The sequence below is a fragment of the Heliconius melpomene genome, chromosome 20 (genome assembly GCF_056956725.1).
Source record: "Heliconius melpomene rosina isolate 202511_hmr_F chromosome 20, ASM5695672v1, whole genome shotgun sequence".
Taxonomy (NCBI): domain Eukaryota; kingdom Metazoa; phylum Arthropoda; class Insecta; order Lepidoptera; family Nymphalidae; genus Heliconius; species Heliconius melpomene.
The window spans coordinates 4,016,754-4,032,603 of record NC_140408.1 but is presented as its reverse complement, the minus strand read 5'-3'; the positions used below and the strand labels follow the sequence as shown (position 1 = coordinate 4,032,603).

Sequence of the window (15,850 nt, the reverse complement as noted above, 5' to 3'; positions counted from 1 at the left end):
TATGTTTTACAATTTGAGAGACTCGTATAAATATATTTTTATTATTACACACTAGGTACGTAGTGTGACTAATTTTACGCTCTGTTGCTTGAAAACAATATAGAGAACTTCACTAGTATTATATCATTGTGTGCTGGACGGCCATAAAGATTAGCTATCAATAGGAATATTTTATACAGAAAAATAGTAAAGATAATGATTAAATTCAGCTATAAATATCAAAATAATTATTTAATTTGCCGCTACGAGCGTATATCTGAACCATCACCGCACTTTAGTTTAAGCTAAGTTTTTTTTTTAAGTTTTACTCTTTATCTCGCATGTACAGCATGGCCAGCCAGTGAAGCCATGGAAGGCCAGTTAAGACACTTCGTTTTCCACTTTCCGGCGAATCCTGGGGTGCACGGAAGTCAACATGCGCTTTTTAAAATGCAGTCAGATTTTTGGTAAAAAAATATTATTTATAAATTATTTTTTATAAAAAAAATATTATATTAATCCAGAATTCCTTTAAAAACTTAATAATTGTTTAACATTACTAGAAAGGGTATAATAAAACCTTATAAGAGGCATAAGTATATACACAAGTCTTTCTTTTCATGAGTTTTTCCTGTTACGGACGGACACACATTCAATAAAGACATAAATAACCCAGTAACGTCGCTCGTAATGATCTCTGAGATCTGAACACCATATATGTAGAACATTGCACTTAACAATGTATTGAAATGTCAACTTGGGCTTGTACGACTGTTTGTACGTCGGTTCCGCTCACGATCTCGTTGCAGAACTGAGACTTTAATGGAATCTATTCTGGTTTTTAGTTTATTTTGGAATATTTTATTTTTGTTGGAGAATTCAAATAAACAATATATATTATATATATGTACCTATTTATACTTTTTAAATATTTTGAAATCTCACTATTATTTAATATTATAAATGTGAAAGTTTGGAAGGATGGATGCTTGTTCCACTTTCACGCAAAAAGCTTTGGACAGATTTAAATTAAATTTTACAGTAACATCAGTACAACACATAGACTATAATTTATGTAAAGATTTGTTTTTACTAAAGCAAAATTTGACTATAATAAACCAATAACTTTAAGCGAGCGAATCCATGCCCGGGTCGCTAGTTAATAAATAAAAAAAAACACTGCTAATATACATTTACTTTTATCACGAATCATTAAAGAATATAAATATTTATGGCATATAATAAGCACTTGTTGTGAGATGAAAAACACCTCATACCATCTCTATCTCAATCTCGCCTTTGAATTCTCCACAATGGCGTTTGTATGCGCGTGCCCTCCATTATCCGCGCTCCGCCCAACGCAAATGAGCTCCAACTGCCACTTCCGTTACAACGGTGTGAAAATAAATTATCCTTTTGTATTTCACAGCTGGTAATATCAAATATGCTATGTATCAACACTTTTATCCTATTAATGCCCTATTAATGCTACTTTGGTCACTGGGCATCATTTTCCTACTATTCCAGGGCATCATTTTCCTGAGGAATCCTTGAAGTAAGATTTGAACCAACAACTACCATGTCAAAGAAATTCTTGCAAGTCTAAGATGGTGTCATCTATATGATACAGTCAATATAGCCTTTCTATAACAACTATCTTCCTTCTCAGCATTACTTAAAAAGTTACATAATCGAGTAGCCATGCTGTAATGTTAGTTTTAATCAGCGAATTCCATGGGAAGTGGGACAGTTGCAGATCACATCACAGCGAGAATAAAAATATAGCAAATACGAAGCATATAGAGTGCATAATGAAAAAAATATCAATATACAACAAAAAAATATATAAAAGCAATTTTCTTCACTTCTTCTTCACCAATTTGTGATGTTGCAAATATATCGCGCACAAGGCCATAACCGCACGTCTGTTACGAACGCTCACACGATCGTTCATATTTCTTAAGTTTTGCGTAGTTTAAACGCTTAGCTACATATACGTTATAATATTTAAGAAGAAAATATGATTATTAATTGAGCATTTAGAAACGATAACAGGCCAAATAAAATAACTATAACTAATATGAATCATAAGAAAAATTGTTACAAGCACACTGTATAAAATTAATATGAATCTCAAAAAAAAAAATATTTTTTTATTATTTATTAAGCAGGGGCACAGTGTGACTGTAAAAAACTGGTTGTGGGTTCGATCCCCACTCGAGAAGATGAATTTATTTAAATTTATATTTCCATTTCCTCGTTCTAGTGTCGAGGCAGAGCGCGGCGTTGAGTTCCACCACTCAATACGCAATGCCTCCAGAATTCGGCGGAAAGTGGGGAACGGAGTATCTCAACACAAGGTTCCCTCTGCCTACTCTGCTGTGTGAGGGATACAGCGTGAAATTGATTTGATTTGATTTTGTTTATTAAGCAAAATTAATAAACATCCAAAATAATTCGGCCATATCTCAGAGAAAGTGACGGAGAGCGGAGAAATCTCGACTAACAAACAAATCGTAAACAGATTACATCAACAAACCTCTTTCCAGGGGCGCAATCAACGCTAACGAGGCAGATTAGAACGCGCACATTATACCAGATATTGCCTCACTGCGGGTTCACACGGGTTCAAACGTACGATAACGCCGGCCTTGGCCTCTGCACCGATAGACAATAGCACTTATGAAATATATGTATGTGGTATGTACAAGGGAAACTGCATGGATGTAGGTGTGGAGGTATGTCCTTATACATAGACAAACATATAAATAAAAATGTAAGGTAGTATGCTGTTTATGTTCTATTAGGCCGTAGTGGCGCAGTAGAACAGCGTGTGACTGAGTTCAAATTTTAATAATATTTTCCTTAGTGTAATTAATTAGAAATAAAAGAGAGAGAGACTTCACTCTGCTTCCTCTATAATAACAAGTAACAAGTCCGTAAATGTCCCATATCTTGTAAAGTCTAAACTTGAGCGTACGGGTAATACTTCAATAATTTTAAAATTACATATTAAAATAGTTCGAATCGTCCCTTTGACATGCAATGCAACGTAAGTAAAACGTCTGCCAAGTTGGCAAAAAACTTTTAACATTTTAATATATATTTATCATTTTTCTTTATTTCTTTAACAAAATCATTAAAAAAATCTTATTAATTTTAGTACGTCAACACAATCGCTGTACGGACTTTGCGTATAGATGTTATCGGGTGTTCGCGTGAGATGATTATATTGAACCAAAAAATCAAGGTCTGACTTAATCTCAAATTTAGTATTAATATGTTAAAAAAAAAATATTTTTATTTATTTAAATAACTATACATTAAGTAGAAATTATTATTAATAGATTGTATTGGATATTGTAAGACGAGGACGCAAAAGACCGTGCAAAGTGGACTAGGTTGAGTAGGAAGGCAGACCCTGGCAATAGCCGGTATTAATGCCAGGAGGAAGAAGATTGTAAGTGATTGAAGTGTGATTGATTGTGAAAAAGTAAATACCAAAACGATCATATATTCCCTTTCTTTGTTATTCCACTACTTCTTCAATAAGAATAAAATCTATATTAATTTTTCCGCACGAACATATGATTTGAAAGGAAAGCAAATGATATTGGCAATATATATGTGTATCACAATCGAGACGGAATCTTTATTACGAGCTGGTATTGCATCTCGCCGGGATACGAGTACACGCGTGCGTCGCTATTGGATAAATTGGCTTCCATGTTGATAATATTGTTAGGAATGTCGAACATTGAAATATTGAATTAGAATTGAAAATGAAGATACATTTTTAAATTGAATTCCAAAAAATGAAACTTGGTAGGAAATTTGGTTAAATGTGAGGTAAGTCGTGGCGCAGGGACAGGTTGTGAGTTCGATCCTCACTCGTGAAAATGAAATATTTAATGTTTTCATTTCATCGCGCTGGTGTCAAGGTAATGCCTCATGCCCCACTCATCACGCAATGCCTCCTGAATTAGGCAGAAAGTAGGGAGCAGAGTGTCCCTACTCTACGTAAAAAATATTATTAAAAATAATAAAATATTTTTCATTTCTAATACCATGACAATTATCTCGTACCGCGAGACAAGGCTAAATTGGCTAACAGAGCACCAAGCGCTTACCACGGACAGTACATAAATATCAAAGAAATATAGGCGATGCATAAAATGTTCGATACATTTGCAGTCTAGTCGTACGGTTTACTGTAAAATACCGCAACTAAAATATTTTATCGAGTGCACGTATTCTCCAAGTTATTGCAATTGCTCCGGATCCTTTTGTATTGAAGGTTTTCATGGCTGTTCTGATTGATATATGATATTTGCTCCGAGATATATTATTAGTAAATTTCTTATATTTCTCATGTTTTGCTGCAAATATTTTTCAAGGGTTTTTAAAAAGCTTTAGAGCAGAAAGTTTTATGACTACAGTGCTTTACTCGTCCACATGTGTATTATTAATAATATTTATTGTAGTAAAGAGATGTAAACAACATTAAATATAATGTTTTCACGTTAAAGTGGCATTCAGTAAAAAATCTTATTTCAAATGCAATTTAAATATCTTCGTGCTGCATACACCCACGCAGTTCCGCGCTTGGTCGTTAAAAAAATTAAATTAGAACTCTCGAATACATTGAAATTTTACAGAAAGACGTCTTGTGGATAATAAAAAAGTTTTTATTTCAATGTCATGAGAAAGTGAGGAACGCGCTTAATCAAAATTATTGTAAAATATAGTTTTTATTAGGCAAGTAACTAAATAAATAAAAATATAGATAAATTTTCACTGTAATTTTAGGACTTTCGTTGAAAATGTTTAGTGCGTATTTTATATTTGATACATTTTATAGATATCAATTTATTTTGAAGACACAAGAAGAAAAAATTACTGTAAATTCAACTTCAATTTAGTAAAAATAAATATTTAGCTTTATAAATACTTATGGGAAACTAAAAGATTCTTTTCTGTAGACAACACGTCTAAGTTACTAAACTATTGCCATATATTTTACAAACGTTAAAACATTACTGTGCTTCATTTTGAAAGGCAATGTAATAAGTTAAATTATTATGCTTATTATGCTAAGATTTCACAACTTAACTTAATAACAAATAAATAATATTTTTCTCTTAAAAGTGAGTACAAAATATATTTATAGTTTTACTAGAGACACACGAAACTAAAGGTCATTTTGACCGGTTTTTCTTATGAAGTTTTAGATTTTACGGTGTTTTATTTCGCAAAGACCGTCCACAGTGTCATGAAATAAATTTTAACGACGAATTAATGAGGGACGTCGCGCCGAGGCACAACACGACGCTTTTAGTGGAGGCAAATATTTTCGGTGAGACATCAGACAAGTTGGTCTTAATTGCTTCTCCGAAAGTCTCTTTCTTTACTTTTTGGACAATAAAGTTTGAGGAATAAATATTTTCGGCTATATGGAGATGGGGCCAGTATCGTAAACTTTATTATAATTTAAAGTCGATTCATTTCATGTGATGTGACCTATCACCTATATGAAATCTACAATCTAGGGATTTTTTTTTTCATATTTTCTTTTTTTCGCTCTGGCATCAAGGCAAAAGCTCGGCGTTAAGTTCCGCAAATCGATACGTGGAAAGTGGGGAACTAAGTGTCTTAACGCTAAATTCCCTATGGGCAGCAGGGTAGGCAGAGGGAATTTAGCGTTCCGCGACATTCCGTTCTCCACTTTCTGCGTCTTACAACGATAAGCTGATGTGATTTACACATATGCCAGGTACTCGTAATCAATCGACAGTTAAGTTTATGCGATAAAATTTAATAGTATAGCTTTTTATTTTCAAGGCTGTACCTATACAATTAAGATGAATGTTTTTTTAACATTGTTAGTGGAGGCTCGCGAAATCTGGCACACGTGTCACGGCTAATTTATATTCTGCAGACATGTGAAGTGATGAAAATATTTTGTTGAACGAAATGTGGCCGTAAACTTTTTACTTTTCGGATTTCATTTTTTTTTAAACTTTTTAATCTTTTTGTAACTTATTTTTATGATTTTAATTAGCTGCATTGGCAATTAATTATGTATTGAATTTAATAATAATTAGACTTATCTTTTTCTCTTAATTTAAAAATGAGAAAAAATACATTACCAAATACAAATTTAACATTTCAAGAATATCAAAACATATAATAAAAAAATATATAAAATAAATATAATTAAGTGTAAAAATATATGTAAAATTAAAACTCGCATTCTAATGCAGATATGTTTTACAGTGAAATTATAAGCATTCTTTATCTTGGCATATCACGCTACTTAGGTCGTTGCCCTCATTATCGAGTTTGGCATGATAACGATACGGAAAAATCCTTTAAACACTGATTAAATTGACCAAAATAAGAAGAGCTGTTATCACATACGTCATCTGTGGCATCGGGGGTCTGTCTGTTCGGTGATTTTTGATTTGTTTTCGTTTAGGAATGCGGTGATAATAAATATGTCCTTGGTATGGTCGAGGGGGTCAAGTTAATATAAGATTTTTATAATATAAATATATTCCTATTTTTTAAATCTTTTTTTTTACATGTTGACCCTAATCACTCTCTGCTTACACGTTTAGAATGTTGATTCTAATATAATTTATTAGAGAAACGCGAGAAAACAAAATCCCGAGTAAGAAGTTCGTTTGAACCTATAACCGTAGTGTATTCTGTACAATAGGTAAACTGTGCGACAATGACGATCCAATTATATTTAAATAATTTATGTTATAATTTAGATAAGAATATTCAATTGTAAAAAAATACGCAGATAAAGAATTATACCTTCTTTTAATTTACATAACATTATATAAATTAAGCTATGTGAGCCTTTAATAATGTGTTATTAAACTTTACAACATAAGCAATGTTTTAAAACAAATATAATTAATTAAAAAAAGTTTTATATTCTTAATAATTATTATTATATACGTTTTAACAACCATCACTGTTCTCATATCAGGGACCGGCCATCAAACATAAATAGCCACAAGACATTTATATTTAAGTGGCGGGACGTCCTTTCTTCGTCCGAGACTAAATTCGATTCTTCCATATAAAATTAATGATCTATGAAGATATAGATACTAAATCTGATAAAATGCAGTACATAAAAAGGAAGGAAAAATTTTAAAAACCTTCATTAGGTTTTATTGTCCTATAATAAAAATTATGGCGCAAGGAACATTGTGAAGGACGTCGCGCTGGGGTACAAGGATGTACCAGTCGAAGGAATGAATTTAATCATATATTAATTTCTTCGCTCTCTCACCAAGGCAAAGGCCACTTAATACGCAATGGCTCGAAAATTTGGCGGAAAGTGGGGAACCGAGTATATTAACATTAGGTTCCTTCTCCGTACCCCGGTATAAGCGGGATATACCGTGAAGCTGATTAATATTCATATGAGAGTAAGAAAATGTAAAAAAAAATCTAATTTTATTTATTAAAATTTTTGATTCCCGCCATATCGTAAATAAATTTAACGTTGCGAAACAAAATTAAAATAACTAACTGGTCATGTCAAACTATTTTATAGTTAAAAAAAATTAACACGTTTTTGGGAACGAAAAATTTGCAGCTTAAAGAGTGTATAGCGTGACTGCATGCCATAAATTTTGCTCGGTAATTTTATAGAAGCTCTGCCCGATGCCCGAGTACGACAAATAAAAATGAAATGGCGTTGAATTAATACCACAACTTCTGTATCCTAATGTGTTTTGTTAAAAATATATTAGAAAATGATATTTTAGTTGTTTGTTTTTTTTTAACTTCTCTCTATATCATGCATGTTAGGCAGAGGGAGTCTAGTGTTAAGACACTCCACTCGAAAAACCATTAAATATTTAATTTCCTAAAGTAGGAATCGAACCTATAACCTGACGCGTTTACAATCACACGCTTTCCCACATGACTGGTTACCAATTATTAGTTGGTGTGCAATATAAGAAGAAATTTCTATTTAATTATTTAAAGTGACTACAAAAATTAGTTATTATGTAAACCAAAGGTTTTTATTAACTAATACTGCAGGTAATGTATTACAAAAAAATATGTTTTTAATGCATATAGGATTTAATTTTCCACTCAATCTGTAATGCGTACTCGACTGAATTAAATAAACACATAATTGCGATATTTTTTATATTATTGCAATGAAAGGATTAGGTAAACAAAAATAAAATGAAACATGAGATAGTTTCGAGCGAGCATTTCACGATTTATTTAATGTTAACACACATTTAATTTCAATGGTAAGTGAAACATGCTATTAAAATATAATATAATATTTGATTCTGAGGCCTGTCGTGGCGCAGGGAGACTAGTGCGACTGTAAATGCGATGGGTTGTGGGTTCGATTCCCGATTCGGGGAATCGATAAATATTTAATATCTTCAACATTGCGTCGCTCTGATAATGTAGCAAAACGCCGATTCGCCACTGAACAATTCTAGAATTCGGCTGCAAGTAAGGAACGGCTGTGTCTTAATGGGAACGTAGTGTCTTAACAGTAGCTGCCTACCCTGCGTGGGATAGGTACTGAGTGATGTAAAGAAATGTTTTTAAGTACTAGCTAAAAGGCCAGGTAGAGCATATCACATACCTCATTAGATACTACACAAAACTTATCTGAAATGACGGAAATTGGACGGATGATATATCATAACATTGTCTCCGCCACCCAGAACGCGGAAGAGGCACGAAGATAAAAAAAATCATGACACCATTAACACTATTTAATACATTTGTACAAAACTTCATTTTAATAGTAATTTCAACTGTATAGACAAATACACTGCGCTATAAAATCTCTTTGTAAACCCCCCGCTAGTAGTGAATGAGCTTTTGTTCTTAGGAAACTTATTGTTAACGATATGGGGGCCATCTTAGCCCCTGCTCGATTATGACGTCATTAGAATACACTTATGTAGGTTAGAAGCCCAACGAAGTAGATGAGGATAAATATTACTACACGTTGCTTAAAAAAAATCATTTTTAAAATAGAATTACGAACTCTACTTTATATTAATAGTAGCGTTAATAAAATTATGTCAATTTCTCTAGAGAATATAGAATCGTTAAGTTGCCGCCTGCTGAAGAGTTCATGGCAATCTGACTCAATGACTTCTTTTCTTGCACTTAAACCATATGCAGTATCATCATCATCATCATCAACAGCCTTCTTTTGTCCACTGCAGTAAACGTAATAAAAATACAAAAAATATAGGTATCGCTCCTAATCTAGTTATGATGTCTTACATTAATTTTCTAATATGGCTACAAGTACTTAATAGCTCAAAAAGTATATTCATAATTTTATTTTATAATATGAATACTTTTGTAATTAATCACCTCGCGTGTCCATTTGGTTTAATGAATTTTAAAGTTCAACGTACTCTTATTTTTTAAATAAAATTGTGTAATGAGATTTTTCCTGGCGTACTGCGCTTTATTTTCTATTCCATTGCAAATATATCCATGTTTTTTTAAGATAAATAAAATTCTGCAAAAAGCTGCGTTTTTGGAGATTACAAAATAAACCTAATATTCTCTCACTAGTAATGTTAAAACAAATTCAAATACTAAAACGTACCTATTTTTCCACTAGGGCTGTAAGGTCCGTAGCTACCGGAGGACAAGGGCGAGGAGTACCCGTTGGGCTGCGGCTGCGCCGGCGACGGTGATCCGCCTCCCGCCATCCAGTCCCTGACGTGGCCGTTGGGCAGACCGTTGTGACTGACTCCCGGCTCCGCCTTCACCTGGCTCGGGATCCCCCGGTATGCCACCTCGTGCTTCAGGTCCATGCTACCGCATGCTGCCGCGCCGCCCCCGCCGCCCGCGCTCCACACTTCTGTTGGAGAAAGTTGTGATTAATATTTGAGTTTTATAAGGTTTCTGTCTAGGTATAATTATATGCCTTATGTTTTTTTGGTAGTTTTGTTTGTTGTTATCCATTTTTTTTAATGAAAGGTAGGCTCTACAAAATCAATATACCTATGTAAAAATATAAACCGGGTAAAAATTAATTTTATATATTACTTTATCATAAAGTAGATTTTTTTTTAAGAGCAATTGCATAATGGATGTGAGCTTTTTTCGCTTCACGCTGTAACTTGTACATAGCAGGGTAGGCAGAGGGAATTTGGGAACCTAGTGGTAATACACTCAGGTTCTCATCGCACTTCGGTTCCCATAAAGACTGCGAAATTTCAGAGGCATTGCGCGTTGAGTGGCGTAGCTCAACGCCGCGCTTTGGACTAAGAAATGAAAATGAACGATTGAAACGAACCCACAACGTTTATTAAACGCTTGTCTTTTCACCACGCCCGGCCCCATTTTTTTATAATTAAAAACAATTATACCATCTGTAAAATTTTATTCGAGTGCTATATGAGTTAATTAAATACCTACATTTACGACGAAACTTTAATGAGTATGAGTAATTCGGTAAAGTCTCCGATTAAAAGGCAGCTTGTCTTTGAAGGTTGATTAGAAGTTAACATTGAAGGACATTGTTCTACGTAGGTTCTCGTGTTTAATTAAACTTAACTTTAATAGGGTAAGGTTACCGAATTGCAGATCCATAGAGGTTGATATAATACGTAATTCCTAGTATGGGGTGATGGGTGGCAAGTTCGATTCCTTATAGTGGGTTTTACTTGTTGGAAACAAATTAAAGATTATTTTTAACATTTCAGGGCAAGGGCATTGTCGCAAGAGAATCAATGATTGAAAAGTATAAAAAAATAGCCTTGCTAGCATTCCAGGTTAAAGCTAAACGAGTAATACGGAGAAAAAAACATGGATTTTAGTAGCTGATTTATGAAAACAAAAGTAATTTAAGAATAAAAGTTTTCAATTATTTAAGCTTACTGTAAAAACCTACAAAAACTAATACAAATAAATAAGAAAAGATCTATTATGTATAACTAAGTTTGTATTTCATTTTCCTTAACAACAACAATTTGTATTAGCTTTTTTTATCAGCTGTACATTATTTATAATTTAAGTATATAAATTAAACAAAATTTATGTTTTTTTATTAACATAATGACATTGAAATACGGTTATAATTCGATTCCTTACTTCTTGCATGTCATTGCTCACGTATAAACCTTGGTTTGTTTTTTTTTTTGTAAACAAAATAAAAAAAATGAAAGAACTCTTTGTCACGAAGTAGGTTAACACGTCTGCAGCTGATCGTGATAACGTGGAATCAGTCAAATCTCCATACACAAACCTCAAGGTTGTAAAAACTTAGTGCACCAAGCATTCGTTTTTATTGACTGAGTTAAACATTATTATATTACCTTGTGTTTACTTTATTAACTTATATTACGGAATTGGAAATTAGGTATTTTTTTTTACTAAATTTAGGCGAATTTATTTATGTAGGTATTTAGGCAAAATACTTATTATAGCCTAAAATTTCTACATATTAAGTAGAAATTTAGTAGGTACAAGGGTACCTATTTAAAATGTTGGTTATGGTGACGTGTTAATTAATTTAATCAAATAAAACACATTGCTTTTAAGAAATTAAAAATCAAGAATCAGTTTTAAAATTTAAAAATCAATTTCAGTTTTAAAATCAAAATCAATTATGCTCTTAGAATCATATTAGATGTTTTTTTACTTGAAATTAGTTAAGATTATTTTCTCATAATAAAAAGGCTAATGTAATAGCAATCACCTAGAATTGCCTACACGCAAACGTCATTAGAACAGATGTCACTTTAGACTGAAGCTTATTTAGAAATTATATAATCAATCACTGTTATAGTACAAGGAAAACACTAACAATCTAAACAAATTGTAGGCAATTGATAGAGCAAATACAATTGAATTCATATATTGTAATTTATATATTTAATTTCTCCTGTAACGAGGATCTCACAATGAAGCCAGAAAGAAACTAAAAATCCTAGCTTTTATATAGTTTTATAAAGTAACAATTAATATTAATATTTGCAGGTTTAAAATAAAAAAAGTTATTGAATTTTTTTACTTTTCTTTCATCCCTAAATATGAATATTGGCAGAATGTTACGAGTAGCATATGCATGCATATTTACATTGTTTTATGGACAACAGTAAACTGTGTATCTTTAAATATTTTACGGCGAAACATAAAAATAAATTATACTGTACATACGAATTTCGATGTAGCAGCAAAATATAAGTTATTTTTTTAACCGTGAAATTGAAATTTAACTATTTTATGAGACGAGTCAATAAATTAATTTTAAATATGAGAATAGATCAGCTTTGCTTCTTACCATGCTTATATCTAATTAATAGATATAGTTTCTTTTTAACTTTTAAATTAAATTCAAAGTGAATTAAAGCGAAATTCTTCTAATATTAACAAAACTAGCTTAAAATATATAATTTACGTTTAAAATAGTAGAGAGAACGCATCGTGGCCGTTCAACGCCGGCGTTGCACAACGAGCGCGGGCGCAGAGAAAGCGCGTGACGTCACGACCTCGACACGCTCACCTACTTGCCGCCGCCTGCAACAACCCACTTCGATGCCGGCGGACCGGCCAATGTCGAGCTTTCTATTGACTCTCAAATGACCATGTTGGAGCCCTATCAGACCGACACTAGTTAGATAATTGTAGTTTCTATTTCAATTTCATACTAAGAAGCAATAGTTACCATCTGTTTATGTGAGAATTTGTGATACGTACGACTGATGTATATAAAAATAAAAATATTACACAAATATTATCGCTTAGTTAATCAGTTTTTTTTTGCTTACTAAATGCTATTTTCGATAAGTAGTAAGAAGTTTTTTATTGACATTAATAAGAAATATATTTTGGTTAATGCTATCGCCAGCCGGATCTGTTAGTTTTTAGATTTAATATTTTGTGTTTTACAGATCGGTCAGTTTTTATTGCAGTTCTCCCACAAAACATTTGCGAGTTGAACTCTCGTTACAATACCATTCTCGCTTCACAGCGTCAAACCCTAAAATCAAACAGAGGATGTGTCTTTACGATCTACGATAAAATTTTATAGGTGATTACGATAACGTTAGAATAAAATACGCGAAGAGAAATCGTAGGAATACCATAAAAACCAACTCGAGGTCTCAGCTACGGTAACTTACATTTTCTACAGAAACATTCTCCCAGTGGAACGCTCGAAGTTGCAATGCAATTTTATTTTATGCATGTAGAAAATATTTGGTCGAAATATATTTGACGCGCGGACTTCTTGAAAATCCCTAATGTAAAATTCGACGTCGGACGTCCACGGCCAGCGGAGTCCATGTTATTTTGAATAAAGTTAAAGATGCTCTTGAATTTAGACGACGCAGTCAGTCTGGCGCTTTGGATCTTGGGAAAACGATCTATATGCAAAATCAGTTACTAGATATTGTGGTTCTTTAACATTAGGAATAGTCGACGCGGAAATAGATAATACGAGTGACGCGACCCTCTGCGCTCTATGACACGTAGTAAGCAGCGAGGTCGCCGATACGCTAGCGTCGTTACGTAATGTTAGACTGACGACCTTGTTATCGTTAATATATGTAAGTGTATATAATTCTAGTAGTGGGTTCGATAACCGCGTGAGGTGGGAATGAGTCGATTGTTATACGTAATTAGAGTGAGGCACAGCGGACGTAGCGATCCTATGAATTATTTAAGACAGTAGCCAGTGTGTCCTGCTTCATGCGGCTTCAAGCGGACTGGTCATTCCCTAGGGAAAAGTGCACGTTTAGTTACATTTAGAATGTTTTACTTAACTATTGAGAAATTCTGTTTCAGCTTTAAATGCTTGTGCCAATTCTATATAAAATGTTTGCGGTGCGTTTGGAATTTAAAAGTAAACATTATTAAATAGCTTAGCTTATATTACATTTGGAAAGTGACATTTTGTAATCAGGATTTTTGACAGAACACCAACGAGCTTAAAGTGTGTAACATCATAACTAATATGTTTATTTTAAGCATTCACAACATACAAAGAAATTTTAATACAGTAAAAGCTGTGACAATTTTTTAAATTTACACTCGACGCGAATAAATTAAAAAAGTTAAATGAATCCCCGCCACTCTACCAACATTGCATTACGTATGCATCACCCTAGAGACTCTCCAAGGACTGAACTTCTTGCTTAATTTCAAGAGACATTTTCTTTTATTTTTCAACATAACTACTACTCTACTATGGACGGACAGACTTATATACTAAATTAACTAACTAACTAACTATACATTATCGAACTCCTAAATATCTATGGGTACACAGTTTATTACATTATAGTTTTCAACCTAACGTCCTGCTCCTGGCTTATTATACAATATATATATTTAAGTATATACAAAATGAAAATATCAATATGCATCTCGAATGCACCATACGCTATATCCCTGATATCCGCTAGAGAGTACTTTAATAATACGATCTTTCGACTCGTTCAGAATGTAAAATCTTAGAATATTCCCACTAGACGAAGTCCATGTGTTTATTGCGTCTTACTACGGAGGACGATCCGAACATAAAAGATTGGCGGATTCAGAAGGAATCACGTCGCTATTTTATCGATGCATTCGCAGTATGTGCTATTGAAGTCCGTTTGGGAATTTCTTTATATAGAAAATATTCTATTTTTGCTCTAAGAGACGAAGGGTAGGTGATAGCTAAAGTAAGGTTTTTCTGTTTATCGTAAAGAATAAGCTCAAGCTTGTGTTCAAATATGATTATTACGAAAATATATATTGCTGACAGCGAATATAATGATCATAATTACTTTAATTTCATTGCCAACGATAAAAATGATGACACAAAAACATAGGTAGAAACTACTCCGTAAAATGGCAACACTAAATCATAAGATGGCGGCCATAATACATGTCACACGACTTCTTTGTAGAGGTGTGTTACGAAAGAATTACATATGAATTGCACGATTTAATATAACCTGATTACTTTGTCGATAACGGTATTGTGACACTTACTTATTTAAAAGTAACAATGAACTGAGACGATTTAAAAAGAACAAGCCCAAATAGGGCTTACAAGATGAGCGTTGCATAAATCGTTTGGTTAAACTAATATGTACGACAGTGATTTATTTTGATGTAGAGATATCAACGTATTAGCCCCGCTAAGGCGGCTTCGCCCGCTTATTTATTATGTTTTATATGTAGCCTATGTGTTATTCTGATGTATAAGCTATATTATTGTAAAGTTGCATTGAAATCCGTAACGTAGTTTTTGCGTAAAACCGGAACAACACACATTTTCATATTTATGAAATTAGTAGGATACGATATTCTAGGGTATCAAAAGCTTTTCTTAACTTGTTTACTAAAATTATCATTAACAGCCGTAATAAACAATGAGCGTATTTTACGTTTACTTAAACCAGTAAAAGAAAAAAAATATTATTAAAATTTTTTAAAAATTTTAAGAAAAAAACGTGATTTAATCACATTTTTTAAAATTTTAATTGGTATTTTAGTTCCAACTATTTAATGTTCATAGTTAAATAACATAACATTATATTCAGATAAGACAGCACTAACAGCGATATTAAAAGTTGTTAAATGTTAATCTTCAACTATTATTCTAATGTTAAAAGTGTTCTCGTAAAGATAAACTGCAATTGAAGTGTAACTTATGAAACTTGCATAATAATTTTATTCTTAGTTCACTTTCCACAGTTTATGCTTGCAGCTATAACATTATTGGAGATCGTTCGAACATCTACTATTTTCCTATTCAAGTGTACTTTCTCGAGAACAAATTGCTAGATACGTTACCGATGAAATATACTCTATAATGTGATATGCTAATATTTTCAGATAT

The 15,850-nt window shown here is 32.7% G+C and overlaps 1 protein-coding gene across 5 annotated transcripts in view; it reads right to left on the bottom strand.

Annotated features, from left to right (window-relative positions):
• LOC146527605 (ecdysone receptor-like) overlaps positions 1-15,850 on the bottom strand; it is a 176,557-nt gene that overhangs the window by 78,885 nt on the left and 81,822 nt on the right. For all 5 annotated transcript variants that reach the window (XM_085204843.1, XM_085204845.1, XM_085204842.1 and 2 more), the window contains one exon: positions 9,614-9,871. In XM_085204843.1, the coding sequence (XP_085060969.1) occupies positions 9,614-9,824 (211 nt within the window). In that variant the 5' untranslated portion in view covers positions 9,825-9,871. The remainder of the gene's footprint in view (positions 1-9,613; positions 9,872-15,850) is intronic.